The sequence below is a fragment of the Trichomycterus rosablanca genome, chromosome 10, assembly GCF_030014385.1.
Source record: "Trichomycterus rosablanca isolate fTriRos1 chromosome 10, fTriRos1.hap1, whole genome shotgun sequence".
In the NCBI taxonomy this organism is placed as follows: Eukaryota; Metazoa; Chordata; class Actinopteri; order Siluriformes; family Trichomycteridae; genus Trichomycterus; species Trichomycterus rosablanca.
Genome location: NC_085997.1, coordinates 17,313,114 through 17,334,304, shown reverse-complemented (window position 1 = coordinate 17,334,304; position 21,191 = coordinate 17,313,114). Strand labels below are relative to the sequence as shown.

General features: G+C 38.7%; 1 protein-coding gene across 5 annotated transcripts in view; it reads right to left on the bottom strand.

The window, feature by feature from the left end:
* Positions 1–3,296: 3,296 nt before the first annotated feature.
* The window catches only part of ebf3a (EBF transcription factor 3a), a 103,011-nt gene continuing 85,116 nt past the window's right edge, over positions 3,297–21,191 (bottom strand). For 2 of the 5 annotated variants that reach the window (XM_063003655.1, XM_063003658.1), the window contains exons 11-16: positions 16,656–16,744; positions 8,708–8,773; positions 7,820–7,985; positions 7,440–7,628; positions 6,677–6,874; positions 3,297–4,567 (exon numbers count right to left, since the gene is read on the bottom strand). In XM_063003655.1, coding sequence (XP_062859725.1) covers positions 4,536–4,567; positions 6,677–6,874; positions 7,440–7,628; positions 7,820–7,985; positions 8,708–8,773; positions 16,656–16,744 — 740 coding nt within the window. In that variant the 3' untranslated portion in view covers positions 3,297–4,535. Of the gene's footprint in view, positions 4,568–6,676; positions 6,875–7,427; positions 7,629–7,819; positions 7,986–8,707; positions 8,774–16,655; positions 16,745–21,191 lie in introns of all 5 variants that reach the window. The other 3 variants (XM_063003659.1, XM_063003656.1, XM_063003657.1) reach the window with 3 other exon arrangements.

Here is a 21,191-nt window from a genome sequence, read left to right as displayed (position 1 = left end):
ATTTACACTGACTCTGTTAATCCTAATGATATATATTTTCTTTAGTTTAATTTGTTTTATAGATATTTCCAAATTTATTGCTGTAACAATGAAATAAATATTAACAATATTTAAACAATAACCCTTTAATGTCCATTAAAATGACCATTTTTTATGTTGAAATAGTGTGTGACTTACAATTTTAAACAGTGTGCTGAACAAAGCATTCAGCCAAATCACTTATTAAGAAGGTTCCTGATCACAGACATTTTGGTGGACGTGCTAGACACCTAGCTTCGACCTTCATCAAGGTTAGCACCGGCCCGTCCTTTAATTCTCCCTACTTTGGCTAGTGCTACTGCTGCTAGTTAGCTAATGAAGCATGGATGAGTGACAAAGCCCATGTGTGCCTGTAGGTTGTAATTCCCATCAAGAGCAGATGAAGAGGTTCAGCCGGTCAGCTAATAGTGTCTCGTTAACGTGGGTGGAATGTACACTATTTTTAGTCGCTACGGACCTCTGGTGTTAGTAAGATTTTTGCCTCAGTGCTGTCGAGTACAGGGCAGAAACAGCTAGCATGAAGAGGCCGAAGTGAAATGGCAGTTGTTCTTTAGGGATTAGTGGGCTGAGCAGGAGGGCTACTCCCTCCCAAGACTGATATTTTTTTTCAGAAATTCACAAGAGTGGAAGATGAAAGCCTCATGTCACAGACTCACCCTGTGATACCCGGTCTCTATCAATGCCACAACAAGTCCAATAAGGGCAAAACAGGGTATCCACCTTTGCCTAGTTACTAATGTTAGTAGGTTTTTTATAAAGAGCTGTTCTGGCACGTCCTAGTTTCAGATTAATCAGACCAAACTGTTTAGGCTTGAATGTTTATGGATTTGTTTTCACATAAATAATTACAACAAACTGTAATTATCTTTATTTATATAAGAGCTTTAAATTTAAATCCAAAATAATGCTGATTGCTTCATTTTGGTCATTTAAGACTTGATCTAAGCCCCAAAACCATGCCCTCTACGCATGGTCTCTCAATTGGGGCAAGATTGAAATACACCCTGTTTTTGTACGTTTACATTTTCGGCATTTAGCAGATGCCTTTATCTAAAGTGACTTAGTGTGACGGTATACAGTCTGAGCAATTGAGGGTTAAGTGCCTTGCTCAAGGGCCTAACAGCAGCAACCTGGCAGTGGTAGGACTTGAACCAGTGACCTTCTGATTACTAGTCCAGTACCTTAACCGCTAGGCTACAGCTCTTGTAGAAGGGAACAGGTGTTTATTTATATTCTTTTCTGTACTGTGCACCAACTGTCCGGTCATCATTGCTGAAACTGATTTCTGCAACATGATACTACAGTGAATATTGTGTTATTTGTTAGGTTCACACTACACATACTGCTTGGAATTTAATCTAAAAAAGTTTCACTTAAGTCACTTTCTTGTAACTGTCCTAAAACAACCCGGTTGCTTTAATGCTTTGGATGTGGTTGAATTTACATTGTCTTTAGTTGCAGCCACAGACTTGTGAAACTCTGTCTCAGTTACAGTTGGTGTCACATTTTAGAGGACCGGCTTGACATAGGCAGTGTGGATGTAATTTCATATTTTCTCACCAAACACATTATTAGATACACTTATCTCGATATACTTTGTGCACTTTCTCACCTCCCTGTATCCCATAACTTACTTCAACTATTTTCTGCTTTTTCTTTTGTTGAAGTGTGTATACATTTTTGGCTGTTTTGAAGTGTGTATACAAAATAAAAGTAAAGAAAATCTAAATTAAGATCTCACAAATGCACGGACAAGAAATACTTTAATTAAATATTGTGTGAAATGAACATCTTTGTACAGTAAAATGTAGAAATGTTTTACATAAACTTAAAAAATGCATACATGAAAAAAATAAACAAAAAAAGTATTTACCCTTACAGAGTTATTCTACAATTTAGCTAAATCTTCAGACTAATGGTATCAAAACAGGTCTAATTAGGCTAAAACACAAAATCCAGGTTGCAGAAATGATGATTTTCACAACACACTTCATGTAACCTTGGGTTCCTCTCACTTTCAAGGTGACTTCCCCAGCTCCTTCACTTAGCTAAGCTTTGTTGAGCTATCACAAAGCAAATGCATTGCACATTCATCACTCATTCCCTTCAACAGCTGCCCTTGCTTCCTGCTGCTAAAGAAAACTTGTGTGCAGATTGCCAAGAGGGAACATCCCTCTTTTGGTTTAAAACAGACTATTTAACAGTACAATAGGAGATTTACAAAGTGTTAAGTGCAACAAAAAAGAAGAAGAAGAAAGAAAAAGTGTTTCATCTGCCGAGTTTGGCTCAAATAAGAAATTAAATTATTTAGTACGAGGAGGGGAAGAATAATACAAACTGCTTTACCATGAATGAATGATTAGCTACTGTGCTGCTGTTTATGAAGTAATTACAAAATGACATGTACAATATAGAAGATCTTAATCTTGGCTCTTCATATATACAAAACATTATTTTTTAACTCCTTGGATTATCAGTCTTACTTGAGGGAGTTCAGCAAATTTAGTGTTTTGTTTAGAAAATGATAAAACTGACAAAATACTCGAAAAAGAAGAGGGGTCACAGTAACTCTTTTTTATTTATTTTAGTAAAAAATGCTTGTGCTTTTTACACCATTAATAATGGAGTGATGATTGGCGTTGTGTGTATGGTTATCACTTAACCAGCAGAATGAATAGTATCCCTTAACAGATTCACTCTGAATGCTTTACCACATTTTTTCCTGGCATATAATAATAAACATTAGTGACTGACATACAAGTTTCCTTTTTTTTCTGTTTTGTGATATTTTTTTTTTTCCTTTTCGTTTCCTGTAAACACACTTGCGCTATAATGTGGCAAAGTCATGAAGTCATGGGTGGCAGGTAAAAATGACTTTTTACATTCTACAAAAACAAAATTTACAACCACAATTGATCTTTCCCCCTTCCCTGGGGCTGCTTGACATGCACATATTCTACTTATATTATTACAGCCATGTGTCACAAACAATTTATTTGACTATACAACAAACAGGGTTTTATTAAAAAAAAAATCTATTTGTTTAGATAACTTAAAAAATATACAAAAATAAACAATGAATTTGAATGTCCCTTAAAATTCTTAAATGAATTACAAACAAAGTATGGATGGAATAGGTTCTTTTATGACGTCACAAAACATTTAAATTATGATGTAACAAAACATCTGAATTACAAATAGAATGTATAGACATTGCAATCTATTGATACAAAAAAGCAAAATGATCTTGGCATAATGTGTTGCATCACAATATCGGATATAATTAAACATTACATATGAAATCAAATAAAAAGATGGAAAGCAATATACAAAAATTTCCAAGATAAATACAATATTTATAATTGATATGTTACAAAAACCCCTTAGTGACCGTAAGTGTTTGTGTGAAAGTGTTGCAATGTATAAGACTATTTTACTCCTAGCTGGTTCAGTAGGAATAAAACTCTGTACTAAATATTTACGTGGATTTGGAAAATTCAAGACAAGTGTATAAATATTTAGCTACAACTTTGGCAAAATCACAAAAGTCTACAATTGTTTAACCACATACAAAACACATTAGGGAATAAGGAGCTAGAAGTAAAAGGACAACTTTCTGGTACAAGAAACATAGACTCCACAGTAGCCTAAGAATGCAATAGTATACAGTGCTAGCAAAAAAGTTGAAAAACAATGCAGATCACACTTGCTTTACAGGAAGCTTTAGCAGTGGAAGTGTTTTCTTTCTTTTTCTATTTACTTTTTTTTTTTTTTATAACCAACAGACAGTAGCATCTCATCTCTGTTAGTGTGCTTGTCGAAGGCAAGAGAATCTTTGCAATATCAAAGTTACAATTTCTACCTACAATAAGTTACAAAGTTCATTTTAGATGAAGTATGCACTTGAACATCTCATCTGCCTGTTTCTCCTCACTCACTCCTATTCATTTTAATCTTTACATCATATAAAACATTTTATATTTTAGATCATTTCCATTTTGTTGGCTCTGCAGTATTGGCTTGGCCCCCTTTTTTACCACAAATTAATAATAATAAAAAAAAAAAAGAAAATAATGAAAAAATGACTTCACATTATAGAGATATGCGACAGCTTCGCATCACTCGAAAAAGAAACATTCAGAGACATTTCAGTGTGTTTTTCATCAAGTTGCTCCCCACACATAGCGAGATCTAGCCATGATCAAACGGTTTATACAAAACAGGATTTTCTTTCCTTTCTTTCTCTTTCTTTCTTTTTTTCTTCCAAGACAGAGAAACATGAAAATATGACAGTCAATAAATGTAAATCATTCAAAGTTTCTTGCATGTCAATCTACATTAGTCTGGATAAAATCTTTAAAACAAAGTCTCTTTCTTCTGGAATTTTCTCTTCTTGAATTACACTCGATTTACTTCATGACGGATGGCTGTGGAACTGTGTCGTACCCCAAGGCTTACTGCACACACAGTTGCTCTACAAGAAGTTGAAGTGCAATTTACATGGGAGGGACCACCAGTCCGGACATTGCTGGAGAAAGAAAAAAAAAAGTATTTAGCCCACATATTTAAGGCATTTTACATACAACAAAGAATACACATGGCACATGAATAGATAGTTTGGTGTGTTCTCTTTGCATTAACTTTGACTTCGACAGGGTTTGGCTTGGTCAATTCATCAGCAAATCGGTTTGAAGAATAGGGTTGAGTAGGCATGTATTAAAGACATGTATTTCCAAAGTCATTTTAGAAGAATTTCAACTGACCTTTAGAGAGGAAAGTATCCCTCTTTACCATGTGCAAGGTTTCTCTTAACGGTTTAGTAAAGGCCATCAGAGAGTCCAGACTCCCCCGGGAACAGGCATGCTGACAGCTGAGAAACAACATGGCCACATCAGCTAGCATCACCAAGCCAGTGTTAACTAAATTGAAACTCTTGCCTAGAAACCACCCAGTCTAGAAGGTATGAAGAATATGGTACACCACTACAGGGTATTACATTTACTCATGTACACACTAACGTATTTGAAAGTGGTAGGAAAAAATTGCAACCTACTTCACAAACAAACAACTAACTATACTTGAGAATAAAACCTAGATCTGTGAAGCTTTCCAGCACTAGGACTAACTGCTGCACCACTGTCATCCATAAATGCTATTTAATGTACAGTATATTAAATGCATGTCAGTTGCCCATAATGCTTATTATAGTTAATTATTTAAGACTATAGCATAGTTTATTGCTGCTCACATCTAGGCTTCTGGCTTCTATTCTAATGTACATGGATTTCCCTCAGGTACTTTGGTTTTGTCTCACTAGCCAAAACATGTAGATATACTATGTCCAGTCTACGATAGGACATCACGCACTATGTGAAACAAGCAAGGCCTATTTTGCCACGTATGCCACCTTGCATCTATGTGTGTGTGCATGTGTATTTTTTTCCTCATTACAAGATGTAAAGCATGGATCAGAAGATCCGTGCTGGATCCAAATAGGCTTGTGATCTCTGCTCTTCTTTGCCGTGATGAAGAGAGAGTTCTAAGATTGATGAACTCTACTCATTTCCACAATTAGGCGGCTAGTGAGCTGCCTTGATTTTTTTCTAGCAAAAAACATCCTTTAGATACTTCCAGCGTCATGGTTGAAGTGCTTTTAAGTTTGCTTAAGCACCCAGTGCCACGGCATTCCTCATTAATTTCTGTAAACCACATATTAATAAGTGGATGCATGTAGCAGCATGAACTTTAATTTCCCAGTTCATTAGCTCTAACATTATTAATCTCAGATGCACACGCTATGGCTAAAACATGTTTTCAAAGCAAACAACTCGGCCTTGACGGAGCGCAAATACAAGCGCCCTCACTCAACTGGCTCAGGAAGTCGTTAATTCGCTGAATGACGCTGTCCTGCCGGGGTTTCTTTCTGTCTGCGCTACATTCTGAATAACTTCCTTTAGCTAAACAATGACTGGATCATACTGCCCTAGAATGTACTGATATATGTGAACAATATATGCACTATTAGAAGTAATTGGTGGCATATAGCAAAATAGCAGTACATCCAAGTCAAGAGTATTTTTGGCATTGCTATACAAATTAGCCCATGCAGTGTTGGGACAGTATTTGATATGTCATTTTACAAAACTAAATATATACATTTTAACTAATTACAATATATGATTTTATAATGTAATTAGATGTTTCTCTCTCAATGCTGTGAAATTTGACGTTTCATCCAGGACCTATTGCAATAGCGCAGGATTCTGGCATCATAAGCCAGAATGCCCAGTCGACTGTGCCGAACCCTGAAAGAGTCAAAGTGACCAAATCTCAGGAGACTCTTCACTTCCCTTAATGATTAATGTTACATAAATAAATTAATAACATCAATAAAAGCCACACCTGCACATTCTTGCGACATGCCTGCATGCATAATGGGCGTTCTCCACTCATTCATCCATCTACTCATTCACCCGTCCACAGATCATCCTCACACAGATACATAATTGATACAGGCAGCCATGTTGGCAAAAGAGCATGGCGGTGGAAGCAAATGGGGGATTTTCAGAGAGCACTAGCATGAGCCAAAGACTGAGGCAGCAGTGCAGCATCGTAAAAGGAGGGAGGCGGCTCTCACCTTGAAGTCCATTGCCATTTGCACTGGTGCAAGAAGGAGGTGGAGATGCTTGGGGCCTGACAACAGGGGCAAAGGCGCTCTTTTGTTTCACTGCAGAGATGACATTGGCAGGTGAGAATGAGAAAATGCCGTGTGTACTGCTACAGTTTGAAGAGAGGCTGACCGAAGAGGCTGCCATGGTAGGGCTCGACGGAACTACTGCAATAAAGCAAACATAGTCACCACTCAGAGAGTTTTACTTTTTTTTCTTTTCTTTTTTTAATGTTTTCTCATAGACAAGAATCAGGGGGAGCCAGGCCTCGCCTCTTTTTCAAATCATAATGGGATGGAAGCAAATCAGGGAGAAATGAAAATGAACAAATGTGCAGAATTTATCATGAGGGTTGTGCTCTTCGTTTTAACTTGCATACAAAATGGAGGAAAAAATGAGGTAGACTAAAAAATGAGGTGGTAATGGGAGATGGCGAATGAGGGATGCCCTGCCTCAGCTACTTTATAGATAATCTGAGGGTTTTTGTTGTTGTTGGTTTTTGGGGTGTGTGTGTGTGGGGGGGGGGGGGTCTAATCACAATAAGTTGTGGCTTGCTATTGGGTGTTCAGCCTTCAGAGTCACCCCTCCTTTTATCCAGTAGCACACATTCCCAAAATAAAATAAATTAAATAAAACAAATAAATAAAAAAACAGTGTCAACAAAGGAGTAAATGCACAGGTAGGGGAGGGCAGGTAAAAGCATAGTGAGGAGGTAATTACCTTGATACTTACTGCCGTAGGGCGAGTTGGCAGATGAGCCGTTGAGGAATCCGGGCGAGCTTGGAACCCCCAGGTTGGGCATGCCGGCGTTCCCGTAACCGTTCATGCTGTTGCTGACTGTGTTGTAATTGGACTGTTGAGGAGTGCTGCTGGGGACATAGCCGCGAGGTGACACACTGCTTGTGTTACGGCTGTAGCCAACTGCAGGACACATAAATGACATGAATGAATAAATACATCAAATAATGGTCAATTCAGATGCTAAAATAATGTTTGATATCCCCTGTTTATAGACAGTGAAATTAAACCTGGGTCTCCAATATTACCTGCTGTGCCATTGTGCTTGTTTGTATCGTATTATTATTATTATAACCATCCACTCTGGTTAGTACCTTGTGAGCTTTCGGAGACGTTGACTGCCAACTGGCTACTGAAAGAGTTGACTCCCATCATGCCGCCATGAGATGCAGTGTTAGCAAGCGATGGAATCTGGTTGTGGTTGCGTGGTACACTGTAAAGAGCCTCGGCAATGTCTGCTGCTCGCTTCAGAATAATCTCCTGCAAGGCAGAGTGAATAAGGCATGAGTTACAAACACAGAAATTACTAGAAGTGATGCAAAATCTCATGACTGGAAAATATTGGATTAAATGTTAAGCTTTGTTTCCTTAATATCGTGTCTTATTGGTATAAAGGTTAATAGCACCTCTCATGCTGACCTTATTTAACTTCTTCATACAAAATTAGACCATGTTATCACAAGAACATTGGCATTTATCTACATTGTGTTATTTCATGTCCGCTTTCATAAAATCTAGACCGATTCTGCTAGGCCACCATGCAAAAGAAGAAACAACATGGGTAACGTGGATGACTGCTTTTGAATATGTATTAGACCTCTCAACCAGATCTGCACAGCCTTGCTTTCTCAAAAGTATTTAAGAAAAGTGCTTTTTTAGGCCGAGTTCAAGGTTATTATTCTATTTACATAAAGCGCTCGGTATGTGTGTATGCGTGTTGTGAGTGATTAACTCCGTTCTATGCTCCACAAGCAGCAAGCACAAATAAAAGTGAGAGAAAATAGAAATAAAAAGCCCACTCTCTGTGTAATGACACCCCGCTACAGTACAATGGCCTGCAGCTAGGTTTGAAATGTATAAAGAGGAGCATAGCAGGAGGAGAGAGGTATTGATTTAATTACAGCCACTATACAGAGAAAAAGAAAGAGAAAAAAAGGGGGGGGGGGCATCATTAGCATGCGTTAGTGCAGAGGGTATTTTACCTGGTTGTTGTGGGGCATTCCGTATAGAGCCTCCACAAGGTCAGCTGCTCTCTTTAGTAGAACCTCCTGCAGTGCAACACACACACATAGACTAATGAGTGACACTACTACAGAAGATCTTACTACTACACAATTCTGATGCACAATGTTACAATAAAAAAACAACAACATAAGGTGTTTGAGTAATGTGTTTGACCATGGGCTGACAGATAAATGCACCTCGGTATAAGTTACACTCTAGAAACTCTTGAACTGTACAGGGGGAACTCATTCCTTTGAAAGATGTTCCCACAATTAGTGCTTTGACCATCAAACACATCTCCCTTAGGTCTTCAATTAGGTTGAGAAATGGACGTTTTATTTATCAAACAATGCAGTGACCCCATCTTGCCCTGTATATATGACCACTGTCTTTCTGAAAAATCAGACTGAACGTGTTCCATCATTTAAGTGATCAGTTAAATATCTTTGTATTGATTTGCAGTAAACCTTACCTCTACAAATACTACACCAGTAGAATCGACCCAATGGCATCCACACTATATATGTTTCTTTATTGATTTATGCAGGTTGTTTCCTTAATATGTTACCCGTTACTGCGTGAGATGTTAAATGTGTAGTTTCAATGAACGCTACCATTCATAGGCTTATAATAATTGAGAGCCTATTCTGGAAACTACAGTTGGAATACGCCATGCATTAGTTCATTCTTGGGCATCACATTTACCTATTTATATGTAGTTACACCAAACCAATAGTGTAGCCAATTTCTAAGACCATTGAAGAGTACCAATCATGTCACCAAAAGCACCTGCAAATCCACCATGCCATCATTTGTGTATTTAACTACAATTCCAGAACACTTATTTCAGCAGGGCTTTAGTTCTTCATCAGACCTGTTTCTTTTGACTGAACTCACTGTGAAGTGGCATGCAACCTCTAAGCAAAATGAATAAAAATAAGCACTTGAGGTCTTCAGGGTATTAAACAAACAAACATGTGTGCACATCAATGCATAAAGCAGTACTGGAGCGGCGCACGGCCAGCTAAATCCACCCAGTTTAGCACCGAAGAACAATGAGTCATTTTCCATATCTTAATTAAACCAGCAGAGTGTTCAAAGACAACATCTCACCCTTTAATTCATGCCCTAAATTTGTAGTGGAGTTCAATGCCAATTCCTCTTTCTTCAGAACAATAAAGTGAATTAGCTCGGGTTAATCTAGTTCTTTCATAATGGCATTAGGAATTTTTTCAATTAACCTCTTTCACTGACTGTTGCAAGGACTTCATAAATGAGTTCTCGTGCAGAGCTGGCTGCGCCCAGGGACCCGGATGTCCACGAACCCCATCTTATCCATGTCTACATGCCTCCCCCTACTTATAGCACAACACGGATTAACTTTCTGCTTTGCTTCCTGTCAAAAAATTGCACCAGGCCTGCCAACAACCCTACAAGATGTACTGTTCCAGGAAGTCTTGCTTCAGCTAACCTATTGTATTTTCTTCAGCTCTTTATGCAAAAACACTAGGTGTCTGTTTTCCTTAGGGTAATGTCCCAAATTATTGAAGTTACAGGCTGTAACTTTTGACACTATTTGCATATAGAAACCTTTCTGGTAGAAACAATGTATTTGGTCCAATATGATTAATTGTACTCAATCTTTTAGGAAACAAAGCAAAAGTAAAACCTATGAAACTTTGTTTGGAAAGTAAGTTAAACCTTTTAAAGTAATATATTGGGACAGTGGTAGCCTAGTGGGTAGAGATTTGGGCTATAAATTTGAATCTTAGCTCTGATACGCAGCCACTGTTGGGCCCGTAAGCAAGGTCCTTAACTCTCTCGGCTCCAGGGGTGCCTTGCTATGGCTGATTCTGCATCTGACTCCAGCTTCCAAAAGAGCTTGGATATGCGGAAAGGAATTTTGTTGTACTATACACCTGTATATGTATATATGACAAATAAAGGCATTCTATTCTAGATAGATAGATAGATAGATAGATAGATAGATAGATAGATAGATAGATAGATAGATAGATAGATAGATAGATAGATAGATAGATAGATAGATAGATAGATAGATCGATCGATCGATCGATCGATAGATACTTTATTGATCCCAAAGGAAATTAAAGAATATAATTCTATTCTATTCTATATATTTGGCTTTATCTAATGCTGCAGCTTGAATAAAGGCTACAAAGTACTGGTAATGAACCAAAATAATTTAGTTTCAGTATGTCTCAATGATCTTGTAAATCAGTAAACCTTGTCTTAAGCATATTTAGCCAAACTAGAACTTTTGTTAATTGCTAGGATTAGTGGCATTAGTTTGACATACAAATTATAAAAATGACACTAAATAAATGACAGGTTGCTAAATTACTACTTTTGGTAAATTTGGGGATTCACAGTGATTGACCACCACTTTATGCATTCAAACTTTATAACATGATTGACATGCAGTCAACAACTTGTTGTGTAGATTGGTTAAATATTGCTATCTGAATATATCACCTTCCAAAATATGAGAACTATATCAAATCGTCACAATGACTAACATTAAAGTTAATAATATAGTTGTTTTTGTATATAAAGCACAAATATTTGTGAAAGCTGAAAATCTCTTCTTTGACAAGTGGTTTAATCATAAGGATGATCATACCAGGCTGCAAAACTGGTCTTTATGAACTAAACCCAACCACAGTTCTGTCCTTGCATACACATTCACCTAATCCCAGCCTCTCTCTTAGCATGGCTGAGTGGCTTCATTCCTAGTCACGACCGCCATCTTGAATCCGTACTTATCAAGATTAATCGCATAAGTCGGGGCCCTTGGTGCGGACGCCATACGTTTTATAGAGACGCGCTCTAATCCTGAGAGGGAGCGGATGAGTGGCTTTTAAAATGGGCATTTAGCTTAGAAATTGGTATCTCTGTTTCATGTTGCATGCATCTAGTTTGCATACAAATAAAGAATTACACTTGTCACATGGCAGGTACAATCAATGAAAGGCCCAGCTGTCTTAATCCTGTCCCATCAACTGTCTCTGCACTTGCACTCTCTTTCTTCTAGCTTTCTCTCTCACTGAGCCAGATAAAGTGTTTTTCTTTGCTGCTAATAATTACTCATCATCTCCACCCGTCATATCACAAGCCTCCTTACACGTCGCTCCCAATCTTAGCCAGCGATTACTACAATTAAGACAGCCGCTCTTGCCGAGATGAAAGCCCGTCTGCGCGAGGCTCTCTCGAAGTCCTCATCCATATGGCGTTCGCAGAAGAGACGTAAAGATAGTTTAAGGAAATCACATCTTCTCTTCTGTGTAATCTGTCGCTGGGTACAAAGCTTCCCTGTTAATGAAGCGGCCGACGTTAAGAGTGCAAGGAATTAAATGGTTCCAGTCGACAGCGGAGGAGGTGCTGGGTGGGTTTGTGGGTTTGTTTTGTTCCTCTCATCCTGGTGGCCTCATGCTGGGAATATTATTAGCGGTGAATGGTGTTTGAGAAGCATTTGGATGTAAATTCATGAGCTAAGTGTAATTGACTCTTCTTTCCTGTTTCACCAAGACGATGCAGACTCCAGGTTAAACGGAAACTATTAAAGCTCAGAAATGATCTCAGAGCTTGGTTTCATGACAAATTTGGGCTGTTATTACTACAAGCGTTTACTGTTGCCCCTTTGGACGTGAACCATTTAAACAAGACTCTTCTTGGTATCACGCCTATATCTAGAGTGGAAAGTATATCAGCGGCATCATACAAGCAGAGTGAGGTGAGCTGGCTGGAGGTGCTAATGTCATTCGAAAGTGTAAAGCAATTATTCTGTTAGTTCTAGCCTCAGGTGATGAATACATTGAGGAGTGCAGGCCCAATAGATGTAGCTACTTCAAAAAGCCGGGATGAATTTTAATGCATGGGTAATTGCTCGACATGAATGCATTTCTAATAAATTTTCTGGTATATTAGATTGAGGAGGAAACGGAATAGTTTTGTGCCTGCCAGGATGAAATGGGCAGAGAAATGGAAGGAGTACAGGCAGCAATTAATTCCAAGCAGGTTAGTGCTATATACTTGCAATAAAGATCATTTGATCAAGCATTCGCGAATGTATATGATCTAATCAGATCCCCATTCTATTTTCACTTAAATCTATATGGAGAATAATGGATGATAGTGCTATCAATGGATAGACCAAGCAGAGCGAGCGGGAAGGCCCCCTTAGCAATCTCATCCTTCATCACATGACTGACTCCTGATATTGCCTTTATTCTCGTTTCCTAGCTTACTACATAAATGTGTTTATTCTATTGGGATTGAGCTTGCAAATTTTGATGTTATCTAAAATAAGAGGGGTAAACTTCAGTCTGCTTCCATAGTATAAATGTTATTTGCAGGGTTGGCCAGGTATTCACAAAAAAAGGAAAACAAAACGACGGAATACATCCAGAATACACTTATTTTATCATGATTTGATGCTTAACACATGCACACACTTTGCTGTTTGCACTTAGTTTTACATAGTTTAAATTTGACTTGCAATATTAGCATGCATTTTTAAGGGCATTTACATTAACGTAAAGTTTTTTTATACATTATACATCACAATCATTTTTTACATATATTTAAATATGTGCAAGTTGATACCCAAGTTGATACTTATTTTTCAGTTTTACATTAAGCCCATTGCCTTGTAAGGCTCATTTGACTGTAGACACTGTGTTTAAATGCTGCCTCAGTTCCCATATCATCCGCTCCACTTTCCTTTATATCTCCTTCATATTTTTTTTTCAACTGTATCTTAAATAAATATGCTACTTTTTTATGTATTGTTAACAAATACAATACTAAGCACATCAAGAACAGGGTATTAAGTAATCTGCCAAGCCTAGATATTACTGCCTGTCTAAAGCAATTTTGCCTTTTCATATTGCTTTTCTGTCCTCGCATAATTCTCCATCAAAGAAAAGCTATTGTAAATTCTGCCAAACAGGAAAGGCTAGAAATCGATATCTGGCTGGTGTTATCAACTGCTCCGAAGTGTCCGAGAAAATAGGAAGGTGACACGTTCACATTGTTGCTAACACACGGTTTACATTTCTCTTTACATTTCTCCTTCCCATTACTCTAGCCTGTCTAGCTCTTAATAGTGCCGTCTCTCACACACACCGGCACCCTCATTGCGAATCCCTGTAAGGGTCAATTGCTGCTTTGCGCGGAGCCGGCTGTGACCCGCCGGGTTCTGCGCCTCGAGCAGACGGCTGCAGTAACTATGATAAATCACTTGGCACTTTCATTTACATGCTGCTGAACTTCACATTTGGGTCCATTAAAAGCCAAAATCAAATATTTATGTTGTTTATTGGAGCTGCTACAATCCATCTCGCCTCAGCAATCGCTTCACACCAAAGGCGCCCGATGTTGAAGGTTTACCTGAATTAGAAACCACCCCCTTTGATGCCTTCCCGCATTTTTTCCTTTATCCCATGCTTTCTAGCTTTAGTAATTTCCTAGATTGAAAGAAAAAAATATTCCACAACAAATCTGTGCATTTTTCAATGCCAGGCCTAATGGAGATATAAGTAAGTATTTTAAAACCTTCCAAAGACAGAATGCCAAAGTGTTTGGAACAAAGGCCCAGGCATGCAGGCAGTCTGGCTGGTTCTGCTGTTTTATTGGTAATGGATAGTTTAAAGCATTTACTGGAACAAGATTTCCTGTCTAGATATTGCTCTCTGCAGAGAGACAGAGCCAAGTGTAATTGAAACACATCATGTGGCGTGGGCTTGCTCTGCTCTGGGAGTCTTAGCTCGACGTGGGTCTGTGGGACGCGAGGATAGCCACGCTTGTGCTCAAAGCAGCCAGGCTTAACTTAATAATAGCACTGATGACCCCATGCAGGGCCTTAATAGATATTTGTATGATATTTGTTAGTAGACTACGGCGGTGGTCAGCTCTCAACAAGCACTCATTAACTGGGTATAAAATAATGTGATATTAAGAAAGACCTGCCCTCCGGTCTTTGGTCAGAAAGAACATCTGACAGGTTTTTCAATCAAAGCAATAAAATTTAGTTTAGATATAATTTATAATAAAGTTTTAACAATTAAAAGAACCCTAGATTAAAAAGACTGTCAGATGGCAGGTACAATGTGTCACTCATATGGAAACAACAGAGCAAACTAGTCACTCTGTGTAATTTGAATGGATGACGAGAATCACATAAGCTTGCTGATATTTACGTCTGGACTTTATTTATTAACCTAGCAGAATGTGGACGTATATCGAAAAGCTTTGTAAACAAAAGATTAAAGTGGATCCAGCTTTGGAAAATGAAAGGAAAACAAGAGCAAAATAATCACACATCAGAAAGTGGGCTCTGCTCCGATTACAATCACCACTGCTTACTGGAGTGGAAAAATTCTTAATTGAACTATTTCGCCACACTCAAAGTTTGAACCATTCCTGCCGAATCCAAAAGCCCTGCGTCTGTCGGATGTCTGTGTTATGTACGTGTGTGTGTTTACACGAGTGTGCGTGTGTGTCTCAGTTATTGGATACTGATGAATTGAGATTGCACCAAAATGCTCTAAAATTGGCTTTTCGAATTGCTTCCCAACTGAAACTTCTATGATAAATCTCATTTACATTCAGACACTTACTGACATAAGTCATAGCAGACACCTTTATCCAAAGTGACTTACAGTACTGTGACAGTATGGGGGTCAAGGGCCTTGCTCAAGGGCCCAACAGCAGCAACCTGGCAGTGGTGGGGCTTTTGATTACTAGTCCAGTACTACTAGTAAGTAAAAGGTGGGCCTTTTGAATACTAGTCCAGTACCCTAACCACTAGGCTACAACTGCCTGTGACTTACAATTGTGACTGTATACAGTTCAAGCAATTTAGGGTTAAGGGCCTTGCTCAACAGTGGTCCCCAGCAGATGTGGGGCTTGAACCAGCAACCTTTGGATTACTAGTCATGTAGATGAACCACTGAGCTACCACTGCCCACATTGTAAAACATATACACACAACTGTATATGCACAGATTTAGCCATTTGTATTATAAAAAGCAGTTTGAAGTTTACCCACCTTATTTTAGATAACATCAAAATTTGCAAGCTCAATCCCAATAGAATAAACACATTTATGTAGTAAGCTAGGAATGAGAATAAAGGCAATATCAGGAGTCAGTCATGTGATGAAGGATGAGATTGCTACTGACATATTGTAGGTAATTTTATAGAGGTGGGTGGGGGGCTTTAGCCATCTCAGCAGGGTTGTCACTATTGTTTTGCTGGTTTGCCTTATTTAGTATGCACAGGTACCCTCTTAAACATTAATTGTTATTTATCAAGTGATAGAGCATTAATTTCATATCAAACATTACTGGAATTGGTCTGGTAATTCCTCTGTAGTGAAATAAGAAGCATTACACAGTGTGTCTATGTGTTTCTGTGTATAAATACTGCCGTATTGACAGTTTAGCTATTGCTAAATTGTACTAACTGTAGTAGTCTGCCAGCACAGTAACAATAGCATTGCAAATGTTGCCAATTTAACATTTACATTTTCAGTATTTAGCACACACCTTTATCCAAAGTGACTTACAGTACTGTGACAGTATGGGGGTCAAAGGCCTTGCTCAAGCGCCCAACACCAACAACCTGCCAGTGGTGGGGCTTAAACCAGTGGTTCAGACTACTAGTCCAGTACCTTAACCACTAGGCTACAACTGCCTGCGACTTACAATTGACTGTATACAGTTCAAGCAATTTAGGGTTAAGGGCCTTGCTCAAGGGCCCAACAGTGGTCCCCTGCAAATGTGGGGCTTAAACCAGCGATCTTTGGATTACTAGTCCTGTACCTTAACCACTGAGCTACCACTACCCACATTGTAACAGCTCATATACACAGTTTTTATTCTTCTCTCAGAGCTCACTAACCTTTGGCAATCTCTCCGGGTCACCTGGATGTCTGGGAATGACCTTCTGCAGTCTCTGGAAGCCATAGTCAATTGTGGGCTCATTCAAAGCTAAAACAAAAAAAACAAGAAGCAAAACAATGGTTAAAAATCACGTCATTTGTATCTCTCATAGACACCAACACTAGGCCTTACGGTAAAAAATCTGCAAACATTAATGTTATTGAGTTTATTTATCAGAACTATGCAAATATACGCCTTTAAATAAAAAGCAATAACATTCTTTAGTTTTACAATGTGTAATATAGACAAGCGCTGAACACAACTCATTGTTGTGCAACACATTGTTGAGACATTTTCCCCACCTCACTTATTTGTTGCAAACCGCCTGTAATTGATCAAATAAATTTTGAGAGCTTAGTGGATACATTATAAATGAGGAATTGTGCAGGCTCAATGCTAGGGAACACACACACACACATACACACATAAACACACACACACACACACACACAGCAACCATGGCTGTCAATGTAGTGAAGTCTGCATCAGTTCTTTCCTCCTGTATCACCCACCAGATTTATGGCAACCAGGCGATGATGACATATGTCTGGCTATTGCCCCTCTCAGATTTATCCGTCTCTCGCTTGCCCGCGCTCTCCCGCTCACTTTTTCTCGCCCTTATTGCCTGAGTGCAAACCAGGCAGGAGGAGCACTTCATCTTACAAAGCTTTAATAATCTGTGAATGGCTGACTACAAACTGATGTAGGGCACCATCATTCTGCAGCTGTGTTGGGCTAGCCTCATGAAATTGCTGGCCACAAATAGTAATTAATCTTTCCTCTCGTCCTTTCCCTCTCTTCCCACACACACACACGCACACACACACACACACACACACACACACACACACACACACACACACACACACCTCCCTCGCTATGAAATCGTATTTTTGAGTATGAATGGTGCTGGTTATAAATCAGAAGGCAGCGCTGCTGCATATACAAGTGCATGAATCATAATCTCAACTCGGCGCAACTGCACACACTGTGTTTAACAAGCTTTAGAGAAACTGGTGGAGGTCTATTACAGCTGAAAAAAGAATGGAAAGAGACTGCAGGAGTAAAAAATGGTGTGAACTGCAACTACAGGCAACTATAAAATCATTGCACTCAACCAGTACCTCAGCACTAGTAACTGAATATATTCATATAAAATACTTTTGGCCCCAGATTAGGATGCCATAATTAACTTAAAAACCTGCCGCCTCACAGTAAGAAATGTCAGATGGCCAGGGTCCTTGCTGTGTGGAGGTTGCATATTCTTCCTGTGTCTGCAAGGATTTCCTTTGAGTGCCCTGGTTTCCACCCACAAGTCCAAAGACATGCAGTCTGGCCGACTGATGCTAAAAAATTGGTGTAAATAACTGTGTAATTTTTGGATCATTTCCCTTGATCATGATTTTCTCAAAAAAATAATTGCAGGCCCTGTTCACCTATTTCTTAGAATGTATGCTGGACAGGCATCCAAAACAGACCAGAACTTACTCAAAAATAATTGGTGGACTTTATGATGAAGTGGCACAATTACGTCTAAGTGTGAAGCCTAATGATCAATATCTGCCAGAGCTTCATCTGTGAGTATGAGAGCGGTGTGAGTGTGTCACCGCGACTGTCGGCCTGACAGGCCTGAAGCTATTTGACGTGCCATCATGAATGGCTGAAGCCAAAGTGTCACGTAGGAATGAGAAATAAGATGCTGCCTTGTTAATACAGCATTGATCGGCCATATTGATTTTACATGACACGACTCTCACAAGAATGTAACTCTCTCAGTGTCTCTCAATCTGTCTCTAGCTGTCTGTTTCTCCATACCTGCACTTCAGTATCGTTTTCTTTACAAACTTATGTACTTTTCTGGAAGTATTTGCTCCTGCTTTACTTCTGGTCATGTGATTAGCAACAAACTTCAGTTAAGCTTTATGTTGCATATGATTGTGCAAGTGACTTCCAGAAGTTTCTATTTCATAGAATACATAATTTTCATTATTTACCTATTTATTTTTAGTGGTTCCTAGATTACATCTGATTGTCCAGATACCTCGATGTATATAGTAAATTGTACATTTATATTGCTGTACTCAGTTATAGCCACTGACTAGAATTTGTTAAATCATTTTTCATTTTTAAATTAATGGAAGCAGGAGGGATTGGAAGCCTGTCTAGGGTCCAACACTGCCATGCATCCACATAAAAAATCATTAGAATTTCAAAGCTTCCATAAAACATGCCCCTTTCAAATGTGAGTAAACCTTAGACGTTAACTCAACATATTCGAGGTGTGCTAATCTGTAGGAGGTTAAACAAAGCACATTGTGAAGCTTCAGAAAACACTGCACACATTTACACTTTTAAGCATGAGATTGTCACAGTTGCTGTGGTTTAACCGATGCATTCTGATGGAGATAAATGCACATCACTTATTGATCTGATGATAATGACACCAAGGAGGTCACCAAATCCTTCATTGACACTCATCTCTCGCCTCATGCACATCAGCCACACATACACATGAGGAATTTATATTAGCTCTCACCAGAAATACAAACACCGACAGACAGAAATTGTGCTCTCGTGATCATTTTAAACATTAAAAGTTAAGCATAGTAATTAACTCTCATAGATAGTATAGATAGTTGCTTTTCACTGGGAAAATAGTTTAAAAAAAAGCAAGTAAGTAATAGATAGAGAAATAGATGTTCAGTTAGTGGCATTGATCTTAGAACACAAGGCCTTTAAAGGAGTGTTCAACCACATCTGTAGTGTAAAAGCATTTATTTACTATATTGATGAAACTACAGATACTGCTCTTAAGCAATAAATGCAAATATTATTATTATTATTATTTTTATCTGACCACACTTCCATTCCATGCAAAATTCCATTCATTTATACTATCTTATAATTACATTTACAGCATTTAGCAGATGCTTTTATCCAAAGCGACTTACAGTTGTGACGGAATACAATTTAAGCAATTGAGGGTTAAGTGCCTTGCTCAAGGGCACAACAGTGGCAACCAGTGGCTTAAACCAGCAACCTTCGTATTGCTGGTCCAGTACCTTAACCACTAGGCAACAGCTGCCCTATACAATTTAAGCAGTTAAGGTTTAAAGGCCTTGTTCAGGGGTCCAACTTGATGTTGGTGAGGCTCAAACCATCAACCTTCTGTTTACTAGTCCATTACCTTTAGCACTGAGCACTGAGCCACCACTGTTCTTGTAATTTTATAGTAGGGTGGCACAGTGGTGCAGTAGCTAGTGCTGTCGCCTCACAGCAACAAGGGCCTGGGTTTGATTTGCATGTTCTTGGGTTTCCTCCGGGTGTTTTGTTTACATGTTTACATTTTTACACGTTAAAAGTATTGTTCATTGATATTGCACATATGGGGCAGATAAATACTGGAGTTCTTATTTAAAACACCAACACAAACCTTATTGTTCTGCATTGCTGAGGGAAATCTCTGAACTATACATGACATATTAAGTAATGACAGTTTAAACCAGCTAGATTTAAACCTGCCTTCCTCTCTTTATCTCTATTTCTCTCACTCTTATAGGTGTCACCAGATCCACATTTCTATACTAGCCCTATACAATCACTTGTACAGTATTTCTTTATTTCTATTTTATCTCCTCAATCTAACAAACACACCACACACACTCTATTCACTGCTCTATCACTACTAGACCAGAGCCTGACCCTCTCTTTGTGCTTGATGCCAGCCCCCCTGCCCCGGGCTTGGCCAATCAATAGCATTTTCCTGTTTTGGAGGCGGGTAATTATGAGGTGGAGAGAGTGGGTGACCTCTCACCTGTCCCGCATTACTTTGCTGATATTAAGATAAATTGCCCGATTTTGGGTAAACATATGCTGCAATTCAGGCTGTCAGCAAGGGTTTGCTCAAGGATAATTTGTATTGATCTATCCGCTTCTTCCCAATGTAGCTCTCTGACCTCACGGATAATGAGAGAGCAAAAGAGAGGAAGAGAGAGTCACTACTACACACATCGCCGCTTCAGGGCTCAGAGAGAGCAAGAGAGAGCGTATATATGTGCATGAGTATGGTTACCTGGCATCTGTTGGTGGTCAAGGGTTTTGCTTACATCTTCATTTGTCATCTCTTTTTGTTTGTTTGTTTGTTTTACCCATCCGGAATAAAGGGTTAAATTGCTGCTTAGTTAACAAGCCTAAGTAAGCATGTTCAATCAAATAAAGTCAATGTTGTTTGCAGCACTCTCGCTACCTAGCATGCTTTTCAGAATGACTTGTGTCTGTTTTAAAGAGCTTTGTAGAGCTGTAGGGTGCTATGTTTAATATTTTAAAGGTTGGTCTGTGTGGCTTTCTTCCGGGTACTTCCAGATTATTCTAGTAAGTGGAACTCACTGTGTGAGAGTTAGAGAGTGATTAGGTGGGTTTTTGAGTCCTTAAGATAAATGAACGCATTAATTAATAAGCAAATTGAAAAATGTACAAATGTTAATCACATCCGTGT